This window comes from Chelon labrosus (genome assembly GCF_963514085.1).
Source record: "Chelon labrosus genome assembly, chromosome: 21".
Classification (NCBI taxonomy): domain Eukaryota; kingdom Metazoa; phylum Chordata; class Actinopteri; order Mugiliformes; family Mugilidae; genus Chelon; species Chelon labrosus.
The window spans coordinates 4,368,234-4,379,879 of record NC_140354.1 but is presented as its reverse complement, the minus strand read 5'-3'; the positions used below and the strand labels follow the sequence as shown (position 1 = coordinate 4,379,879).

The window sequence follows — 11,646 nt, the reverse complement described above, 5'->3', positions numbered from 1 at the left end:
GATGATAGATGTAGATGGATGGGGGTGGGGGGGGGGGGGGGGGTAAGCAAGGATGGGAAGGAGTTAGATGGATAGCTTAAAAAATGATCACATCTTTGTCAGTCTTTCACCTCCCCTCTTCAGTCAATGGCAGTGATTACCCAGGCCTCGCTTCACCCACCTTCCCCCTCCTCTCCTGTTAATCTCTGGAAAAAAATCATAACCACTTGTAAGCTCCAAACTTCCCTCAGATTAATAGAAAACGCCCCCAACCCTCGAAAGATGCTCCTTATTCCAAATGACAGAGACAAGAGACCCATATAGGATTGTGGGTATGGCCCAGGCCTGGGGCTAATCACTGTTCCCTTGACAACCGTTATCCCCGCTCGCACTCCGGCCCCACCCTCGACCCCCATGCCCCTCCGCACCTCGACTCCCACTGTGTTAAATTGTTCTGCTCTGACTTCCACCTGCCACCTCCACTTCCCCCCTCACTGTGCTGAATCTCCCCACACCTCTCACACCACCACCCCGACCCACCCACTGGCCGGACCCACAGGCAGGCACAAAGGCAGGCAGATAAACGAGAACCACACCCACCCACACGCTGCTCTCTCGGTGTCCAACGCTTAGTTATGTCACCGAGGATGAGTCAGAGATGCCTAGGATTGGCTGATGCGCTCCACCTCCCTGTGAGATTTTTGCATCATGGTTCCGATCAAGATGTTTGACTGCTCAGACAATGGTGTTAATGCTACGACATCAGTTATCGTTTATATAGTCTAAGCTTGGACGAAGCAGTCTCCTTTTGAGGGGACGCAAAAAACTCAAAATTGCATCGGGTTCCCACCAATTCCCAAGTTCAAATAGTGGCTGCAGTTTTGCACTAGCATGAATATGAATTTCCCTCATAATGAGCCTTTCTGTGCAGTATTGAATGGAGAGGCAGAAATCATTGCTCAGCTTCCTCCTCCTTAGTTACAGATTTTTCTAGCTGACCAACTGTTGGCAAGAAGTGCTCAGTGCCAATTAAGAGAGAATTTGTTTCTGTTCAAACAAGCCACAAACACACACACACACATGCACACAAACATACACACTCTGAATGTGATGAAAGAGGCACTGTCACGCTGAGACAGTGAAGCTTCTGAAATGAGCAAGTTAAGAAGGTGAATTCCACTTCTTCTTTTTTTCTTTTTTTTTGTAAATTCTTCCTCCCAGATCCTCCTCGAGGCATTCCATAGCATTCTCCCCCTTTCACGGCGGCCACTCGCCTGTCGATCACCCTGACCTGAGAGGAGAATTCAGTTCAAGCTGGCGTCCATACTTCGCCTCCCGTCCATTCTCTCTAGTCCCCCCTCTCTCTCTCTCTCTGTCTCTCTCACCCTCCTCTTTCCATTTCCCTCTCTATGGTTGGCATAGCAACAGGCGTCAGCCTCGTCAGAGATGGCACTGTGGTCTGTTTCTCTGACTCCCTCTCCCTGCGTTTCTCTTTTCTGCTCTCCTAACTCTGTATTTGCCAACAGTCGGTGCTGCCGATTGGTATTTCAACAGGTGCAAAAAGTATTAAGAATCTCTGATGCCAAATTGAGGAGGTGAATCAGTTCCTTTCTTGCGTTGCTGTAGAAAACCTATTTTTCTGACAGCCTGACATTTACAATGTAATATTGACAATGTGTGCTATTTAAATAGCGCACCGCTCCCTCTAATGGACGGTATGAATTTTGTCTCACTGGTGTCACATCAGTAAGGATAATCCTTCGTAAATCCTACTGGATGGACTCTAAATATTTCATGCATGAGAATATCCACTTTACACCGCACATATTTACCCACCTGCCTGCCTCGCTGCCTGTCTCTGAGTCCGGCCTCAGTGTTAAGACTCAGATGGTGACTAGTGACTTTGTAAAAAAACAAAAAAACAAAATGTTTCCAAAAAAAAAAAAAAAAGATAGAAAAAAAGTTGTTGTGTTAGCATGAGTGGCCTCCCTCGTGTGCTGTGTGTGGTGTGCCATTGTGTGTGAAGATGTGTGTGTCCTCAGGTCGTTTGTCGAGTTTTAAAAAGTACCCACCTTACCCCTGCCACACATCCCCCACAACCCCACCCCCCTTACACTACTCCGCTACAATATTATGTAGCTCCAAAACATCCCTCCCTTCTCACTCTATCTTTCCCTCCTGTCTGATAAGAGGCCTGTGTTATGAGGACAGTTGGTATTAGTATTTTGCACTCTGCTCGCTGATCTTAATGCACTTGCAAGCATGGCAGTCACACTCCAGTCCCACGCAGGCTTTGATTTTGCTCCAGGTTTACAGCCTGTTTCCCATCATCCACTTCCAGTGTATCTGCGAAAGCTCACTGAAAGCACAGGTGGCACACACACACACACACACACACACACACTCATGTAAAGGTCCCCTCATTTTCAGCTTGCCAGTCCCTGCCCTGGCCAACTTCTCCTGGGTGGCAGCTAAAATCAAAGCATTCATCCATCCTTGACTGTGGGAAGTAAAATGAGGAGCAGGATGGAGTGATCTGGGCTGGAGTGCGAGCGCCACGCTGGTGTGGGGAGTGATTGTGTCCTGTCAGCATCTGGTTAGTGTTCTGTTCTAATCTGCTGGGCTCCCTTTGTGAACCTGTGGACGGTGCTTCTGTTCCGAGTGCCATGTGAGAAACAAACGCTTTCAGTAAGAGAAAAAAAAAAAAAAAACTTACTATGTTATTTTAATTTACCTTTATATTTTTGTTGGTTTGTTTTGTTATCCAAGGGTTTAAAGTTCAAAGCTCATACTCTTTATGTGGGGACCTGCCAACCTGCATTCCTTATAAATGTGACAAAGTCCTTCTGTTGGTCCAAACCATGTGTGCCAAATTGTATGTATATTCCTCTGTCAATGCTTTGAATATTAACAGTGCATAAGAAATATGAAGTACATTATGTTTTTGGATGCATTTCCGTCAACCTTGAAGAAAAAATGAAAATACAAATGAGTTGCTACAGTGTGTCAGGTTTGTGTCCCAAATCCTCATGGGTGCTGCAGTTTACAAAAGGTTTAAGACAATTTTGGATTGGTTGTAGTCTTGCTCAAGCGTAGGCCTGCACTGTGCCTCTCTCCTCTCCTTGCGCACATCTTACCTCAATCCGAGGCCCCTTCTTTGTATTTATATCCTTTTCACTGTGTTTTAGCAGCTCTCGCATCACGTCAACTCCTACAGGTTGATTCCTCCTCTGTGTGTTTACAACTAGAATATCAGTATCACAGTGAAAAGGAACTGGACAAGGTGCATAGAAGACTCAAAACTCCACCAAACACATATACACATACGGTAATCTGCAAGTTCCCTCCAAATCCAAAGCTCCGTGTTATTCCACTCTTTGGATTTCTGTTTCTTTCAGTTTGTTTCCAAATGGTTCATATAACAAGCGAGGGAGCAGATGTTTTCACACAGCTGCGCAGGGATGCCAATACTGTAACTCAGCTGAACAAAACCCCTGCTTATTGGCTGACGATAGCTCAGCCCAGGCCTGCCCCAGACATTACATTTCCGCTTTACAGCTGATCTCGGTTCACTCAAGGATTGTCAGGAGTCGTTTTTCTTTTTCCTGTGCTGCATCTGCAGAGCCTCTTGGCCTGTGCAACAGTCCATCAGTCTGCCAAAACTCTTCTCCATACCAGCCCCTTTCCTCTGCGCACACATTCATAGAAAATAAAACATATAATTGACATCTGGAATTTGAAATTGCATGTGTTCATCTGCATGTGGAAAACAGATTAGATCCTTTTTTTTTTCTTTTTTTCCCCACCTTGGTTCTTCTGAGCTAAGATGCCTTTGAGATGAACTCAATCAGTGAGGCGGGTGCTTCATGTCTGGGGTTGGGGTTCAAGTGGATCTGTTGGTCGAACTTAAGACCGCCCTTTCCTCCTTTGGCCTGCTGTCTGAGAGCTTTTCCACCACGGTGAAGCCGAATTGTAAGTCATCTTGAAATGGTTTCCCAGTCATTCCAGACACTTATGCAAGAGTACTTAGCAACTCAGAGATGCACAGGAGAAAAACAGTGTTTCAAAGTTTAAGGAAACAAAGTGGTCATTTTCTGAACGTTTGCAGTTTTAAATTTCATAACTGACACTCATAGTTTTAGGTCAGAAAAAACACAGTGAGTGTAGTATTTCCGATAGCTACTTTCTCTGTCTGTCTTGGCTTTTAGCTGAAGTCCCTCGCCAGCATCCATTGTTTAGCTTTGAGGTGAATTTTTATCTTATATATGGTTTCTCAGGTCATTCCAAACAGCAGTTTTCCTCATGTAAGAAACCACTTAATTTCGCATTTACTAACACACAGCATCATCGATTCACTGCACAAACTTTCCTTTACGCCATCCTTGTTTGATGTAAGCTTTAGTAGCCACAGTGTTCACTCATCCACACTGAGAACCCAAACAACCACATCTGCCTGCAGCTATTGTTTCCTTAGCAGTCCGTGCAGAGATGCTAAGAAAGTACAAACCTGGCTGGGCTTGTCATGTACAGTACTAGAATGCATGTTTTGTCAATCAGAAAATAAGGCATGTGTGTATGTACAGCTCACTGTCTCTTTCATATTAGTTTAGTGGTCATGTACTAGTGTGGTGTGAGGGAGGAGAATGCCAGTCATGTCAACTGGAGCCAGTCCGCTTCCCCCTGTGCCACCTGAGTTCCTGTCCTTTCCTTCAGCATGGGCACTGCCATGGCCAGCTGGTACATTCAAGAAACACCTTAACCTATCTCTGGGAATGCTTTAGAAACTCACATCCATCCTGCTACGCAGCTCCTGTTAGAATTCTGTCTCCACTGGTCATTTTCTACAAGGCATACCCAACAGGTTGATTTCTAGAACTTCTTTTGCTCTGTTCTTCCTCGTGTTGCTTTTTTTTTTTCCTGGTCGCAAACACACTTCTCGTCTCGACTTTGTTTTTTAAACCCTTTGAATTGATGCTGCTTTTGTGCTTGACTCTGGGTTTACTGCGTGGTGCCATGTTGTCCACATGGCCTTTAGAGCTTGTAACGCTTCAGTGTGTAATGTTACCATATGCCTTACATGTTTTCCAGGACTAATAAAAAAAGCATAACAAAAAAGACAGGAAATGTGTTTTTTTTCCTTTCTGTGCCCATTCTAAACTGAGCAGAAAGCAAAGAGTTTTTTTCGCCAGAGTTTACTAGTTCAGATTACAATCACATAGCATGGACAGTATAAAATGTAAATCATTACAGTACTGTGCACACTGTACAAAATAAAGTGTATATTTTATCAAATAAGCTTAAACTGTAAGAAAATATTCAGCAATGCTAGGTGGTCCCTTTAGTCACTTTTCTTGTAAGTAATTAAAAAAACTTTTAAAAAATTATGAATATATACAATGTCATCCATAACTAATTAGATTTGAGTTGCTGTGTGGATATGCAATCAGAAATCACTAACTGGCTACAACAGACACTAATCAATATACAAATACAGTGCAAATGGCATCAAACAACATTAGAACTTCTTCTCTGCATTTTTTTATTTGTGAGACTTAGCTGGTGACTCTGCAATCCCGTGAGAGGTCAAGGCTTCAGACAAGCGCGTCAAGTAAGTGGAATCTGGGTAACCGTTCCTGGGAGAAACAAAAGGAAGACTGTTCGTCACAGATCCACAGACTTGTGTTTTGTGACCTTTAATTGCGTAGCTCTGTTAGACATCATCACTGGCCTCACTCACCCTGATTTGCCTCCCTGTAAGCTGGTCTTGTGTGGTATGCAGTCCCAAATGACCCTGGCCCTTGCGTCTTTGCCTGTCACTGTGAAGGTGAGTCCCTGCCTGAAGGCTTTCTCCAGCCTCGGCAGGAGCTTCCTTGTCTTCTCGCTGTCAGGAAGGAAGGCCTCAAATATGCCTCCTTGAAATGGTTTCCCGGGAGATGGGTGACCATCCTGAGTAGATAGAAAACAAAGACTACAGTCATCAAAAAACAGACAGATACTGTTGAATAATTCCAAAAAAATGCATCAGTGTGGCAGTTTAATTTCCAGGACAACATAAATCATAGTAGTCCTCTCTGAAGTTTAGCTAAATCCTGTACAAATCAACTACAACAGAAGCAACGAATGTACATGTATATTTTACAACAGACAATTCATCACAAAGCTCTTCCTACAATTATTCCTGTACATACACACATCATTGTCCTTTAGTAATAAAAACAATAAAAAGCTATTCTGATTTTGAATTATTATTATTATCAAGGTACAGTAACTAGTAAAGAAGATACCAAAGAAAATACAATGTGTTCTTAATTTGATGTCTCTAAAAAGTTTAATATGCACAACAGTACATTAATCACAAGGCCTCCGTCAGATACAATGTTTATCAGTGAGAATATGTTTTAAGTAAGCCACTCACCCCCTGGATACCATCAGGAATGGAGTAAGTGATCTTGATAGCACCGTCCTTGCTGTGACCTGGAATGCTGATGTGTAGTTTAGATTTGTTCATTTTGCCCTGGATGCCCCAGGGTGTGCGCTCCGCCTCCTGACAAACTCTGCAGTTGGCATGAACCTTGTCCAGGCAATTTGAGCATATGGTAGCCCCACACTTTGTTCTCGTCATCGGCGTCCCATTCTCCCCACAGACACACAGGGAACCCAGGCCTCCTTGGCCTGAGCTGGATTCCTCTGAGGTGTTCTGGACCCCCGCCTGTTTTTGCCCTATGCTGTCTGTCTGGGTGGCAGGGATGCTTCTCTCTTTCTCAGTCGAGGTTGTCACTGACCCGACACCATTCAAATGTTTCGTGCTTGTATCGTTTCCTGTCGTAGAGTGGTTGACATAGGTCTCGGGCTTCTGACCATCCATCTCAAGTGTACTTTTAGTTTTTACTTTCTCCTTAATGACATGTTCTTTCCTCGCTAGCGACTGGCTAATAGATCCATTAAGAGCCTCTTTCTCACCAAAGTCATTTCCATATGTTGTTTTCCATTCCCCAGTCCAACCACTGCCATCAGCTTTGCTTGTTTGGCCCTCAAGCGTCACCTGAGAATTCCTGTTAAAGTGCAGACTGGTTTTTTGGTCCTCATTCATTTGTAAAGAAGATGGTGAATTCCACATGGAGGTAGCCTGGCTAGATAAGTGGTGCTGCTCAGGTGTTTGGACCAAATTGCCAGAAAATACCTCCCGCAGCGTAGCACCGACCTGTGAGCACAGCTCTTTAGGACCAAGCAGAAATAAGGTCTTCTTATATATCTGTATAGTAACCTTCTTGAAGCGGCTCCGTACCTCAGAACAACAAGCCTGTAAGGTTTCATCTTCTGCGTCAGTGACACCCAGCTCTGACAAGCGTAGCTGCTGCACAAAGAAGTCTGATTCAACTGAGTCAAGCAGCTTCTGTAAATCTTGCTGACATGAACTCACTTTGGATGGGTTTGCGCCTCTTAAGGTGACAGTCAGGCCCTTGGCACCTTCTGGGCGACTCTCTTTCATCTGGACATCAGAAGTCAGGTCCTCCACTCTGGTGCTGTAAGCTTCTTTTATGTACTGCCACATCAAATTGGAGACTGTAAGATCTGCAGTATAGACTTCCTGCTTGTCCCTTCCTGTTTGGGTGCTAAAACTCGAAGACCTGCCCCTGGATCTGACTGTGGACGTGCTGGGATCATCTTGACTCATAACTTGATCCTTCTGCTGAGGCCTTCCTGAGAAACTGCTGGCTCGCTTCAAGGTGGATCCAGACCCAGCAGGTGCAGTACTTCCTGACAAACTGGCCTGAGTAGTGCTGAAGGGGGATGCTACATTTTTGGGTCGAGCATCCAGTAAATCTGAGCTCAGAGAGATTTTATTCTGCATTGAGGCAGATGAAGGCAAAGAATATCTCTCACTCTTAAACAAAATGTCCCCTCCGGTGTTTTGTGATCTGGAGACTGCTTCAACAGTAGTCCCTGCTGTTTCTGACAGTACATCATGCCCGAACATTGGCCCAAGACGGGGTTGTCTACCTGGAGATGTGTTTGTTCGTAAGGCGAAGTCAGTTGGTCGACTGCCTAAAGCAGCCAGCCCTGTGTCCTTGAACCGAGCAGCTAGCTTATACCTTTTGGCTCCTTCAGCTCTCCTATCATCTTCCTCTGACTCCGGCATCTGGTACATTCTATCATCTGAGGACCCTAGAGTGGAGGACGGAGGGAAATGGACTCTCTCCTCATCCAAATAAGTTGATTGGCTTGGTTCATACACTGGAATTCTAAGATTTGCTACACTCTCTTTTTTATCTCTCACTTTACCATGGTCTAGAAGAAATTGTTTGGCGTCAGACACGTCACTACTGCTCCCGATAATGCAAATATTTTGGTCATCCTCATTTAGAATAAGCTTTGGAAGTCTGACAGTTAGGTGCTCTATTGCCTTTTGCAGCTCTCCACTAGGGGACAAGATAACTTTAGGTAGAAGGGCTCGACGGATCTTGGACTCATTCTCCTGGTAAAGCCTACTTATTGCCTTTCTTGCCAACTTCAAGCGCTCCTGCTCTCGACCTCTTTCCCTCGCTGCAGCGGAGGCATGCAGATACAAAGTGGTCAGTCCCTGATTTGTCATGTCCACCACCTCAATGCCATACTCACTAAGGATATGCTGATATTCCTTCCGGCAGTGTTTTTCCAGATACTGGAACATGTCTGCATCTACAATTAGTGAGAAGTCCTCCGCTGATGTCGTAGGAAGCTGGAGAGCTGCACTGTCTGTCTGGCCAATACCTTCCCAGCCATAACTACCAGATGTCAGGTCTCTATTTGAACTTGACTTGTACTCATCAGATGGCTTGTCAGTGAGATTTTTTTCTCTTTGTTCTCTTTGCTTATTATGTTTTCTGCTCCTATCTTCTGACTCCCGAGGCTTCTGTGCTGTCTGAACAGACTCTGAACCACTGGAGGCAGATTGAGCGGAGTCTTTGTTTCCCGCTAACTCTGGGCCTCCAGGTTGGCCTAGTAGTTGTGCTAAGGCAGCTTGCACTTTGGAAAAGGTGCCTCTCAATGTACAGCATTCCTCAGAATCAGTATAGTTTATCTGAACATCAGGGTGGCTTTTACGAAGGTTTGTTAAAGCCATGACTCCCCCAGGAAGCCTGCTGTAATCAACAGTTGCTGATAAACTTAAGATGACCTATGGTGACGGAAAAGGACAGACAATAAACACATGGGAACTTTGCTATATATTCAATATCTGTTGACATATTTCTCAAATTTGTGGGTAACAATACCTGATCGGGATCTAAGCTTTCACGATGTTCAGTTGCAGTGAGTTCATACTTCTTCCCGTCCACTTCCAGAATGTGCCGACTGCGTTGAATAATTCTCTGTGCCACTGTGTGAGGGGGTGATCAGAGGGAAATCAATCAGTCTGTGAATCATCCTGACTAAGCGTTTTTACCGTTGACCACTCCACTGACTTGCATGCCAACAATCCGGCTCAGTGTAAATCACTGGTGACAGCAGACGTAGTGCTATACCTTGCTAATACTTTGTGAATGATTGGAATTAAATCCTGGAATATTTAGACACCTTGTGAGATCCAAGCATTAATATATTAAGTTCAATAAAAAGTATTTTCACACCAGTTTGCCTCTGTAATAGAATCAATTAATTATTCAGAAAATATCCCCCTCCCTTACACTTTAAATGCAGAGACGCGAACACAGCCTGACCCTACTGACCTCCGCTGTCTTCGAAGGTGATGAGAGCAGAGGCAGGCGTTGCCTTGACGATGGTGACAGTGTCTATTTCCCCTCCTCCATTGCTGGCTCTCAGGAAGTAGATGGATAGCTTGTCTTTCAGCCTGTCATCATCAATGTCTGTGGGCAGGCCCGTCACCCTCACAGTCCTGCCCTGCTCTGCCATCTGCTGGAGGAAACACAATCAGTGCTGCGAAGTAGAAACCCTCGAGGCAACGCAAATATGTCCGCACAAAGATAAAAGTGGTGAGAGTGAACATCGGCATGACGCTGACAAAGAGCCAAAACACCACATGTAGGCCTACCCATGAGGCTTTTAGGATCGGGCAACCATACAAAGACCCCACCCTTGCAAATAGGAAGAGAAGCATATTTAATAATCTAACACCCTCTATTGGGGGTTACTAGGACATTACATCAACATACTAAAATATGCCCATAATCGTCACCAGTGAAACTTTTTACTGAATATGAGTAAATATCAAACTGATTTAAATGTTCCCTAATTCTGCAAAAGCGTGTCTTTTACCGTAAGCATCTTTGTACAGTGGCAATGGTGATCATCGTGCGGCCTATAGACTGTGACCTACAGTCTATGATTGTGACAGATGTTGAAGTTAACGCCCCTTGATTCCCTTTCTTCCTCCATCCCACTGACTGTTAATCTATTTGCAAATAACTGACATAGACCGAACCGCTCTTATTCATTAACTAGACGCAGCTTATCGCGCACGTTAGATAATCACACTGGTACGTTTTCAAGTAAACATGTTTGCTTGAAATCCTTTCCGGACAAAATAGGCGCTAACTGTTTAGAGTGCACGGCCCTGCGTTGTCAAAACATGCATCTAGAAGCTAGAAGGAAGCCACATTGCAGCGCAGTGTGTCAAGGAAGTGGAAAAAATCAGACACATCTCAACTGACAATCTGCTTATCGCACCATCGACGAGTCTTGCATTTGAGCCTGACGCTAATTCCTAAACACCTTTGACGTCTTTCAGATTTGCAACGATTACTGACCTTATAAATGTTTGGCGACGGGTTCTCGCTATTGTTCAAAGATCGTCACTCTTGACGAGCCATGCAGGAAAAGTGAAACTACACAACTATTATGAGATATGTTTCCTCCTCGCTAGGGGGCGACCAAGTGTCGTTCCAGACTGTATGTATGCGTCCTGTATACAGATGAGTCAGGGGTGAGCAGGTGTACAGGCTGGTTTACCTACAACTATGTATGTCTCCGAGAAACTAAGAATTCCCCCTCGGCGTGGCTCTTATATGTGTCAAGTCATGCAAGCTGAACCCCACTTTCCATGTCAACACATCCGTTGAATACCTTAATACTTACTATTCTTAATTACTATCACTACTTCTGCTACTGTATTATATAATAATAATAATAATAATAACTATTATTATAAAGCGTTTGTAAAAATTATAATTCTAATATATTAGGTTATTATTAATGTTGTTGTTGATGATGATGGGGGGGGGGGGTAAATAAAATATAAAAATTAGGGAGAAATTTGTTTTAAGACGCCACTTGAAGATTGAGAGAGCCTCAGGCAGACGTCAGGATTCCAGAGTTTAGGTTCCCTGACAGCAAAGGCACGGCCCTCTAGAGACAGGAACAGTCTTGTCTTCAGGTTTATGTTTTTAGGACCTCAGGCAGGAAAAGGTTGGCAGGGTAAGAACATCTCTAAAATACAATGTTGAGTATGATCATGAAGAATCGGTAAAAACTTCAAATCTGTCCAAACTTGCATCACTAGCCAGTGTAAATTAATGTGTAGTGTTTCAATCAATATTTTCACTGAATATTTTGTGAAATCCATCCAGACCATCCAGACTGTAGAACCAGGCTGAAGGCTTTGTGGCACAGACTCTAAAACCAGTGGATGGCAGCAAATCGCCGTTGCATTTAATTCCAACTATTCTGACG

General features: G+C 44.2%; 1 protein-coding gene across 1 annotated transcript; it reads right to left on the bottom strand.

Annotated features, from left to right (window-relative positions):
• Positions 1-55: 55 nt before the first annotated feature.
• LOC311506342 (uncharacterized protein) lies at positions 56-11,034 on the bottom strand. The gene is made up of 6 exons (XM_084570259.1): positions 10,725-11,034; positions 9,687-9,870; positions 9,234-9,337; positions 6,395-9,136; positions 5,717-5,925; positions 56-5,612 (listed from the first exon to the last, which is right to left on the bottom strand). The coding sequence occupies exons 2-6, from the start codon at positions 9,868-9,870 to the stop codon at positions 5,519-5,521; spliced, it is 3,333 nt and encodes a 1,110-aa protein (XP_084426385.1). The 5' UTR covers positions 10,725-11,034; the 3' UTR covers positions 56-5,518.
• Between the last annotated feature and the right edge of the window lie 612 nt (positions 11,035-11,646).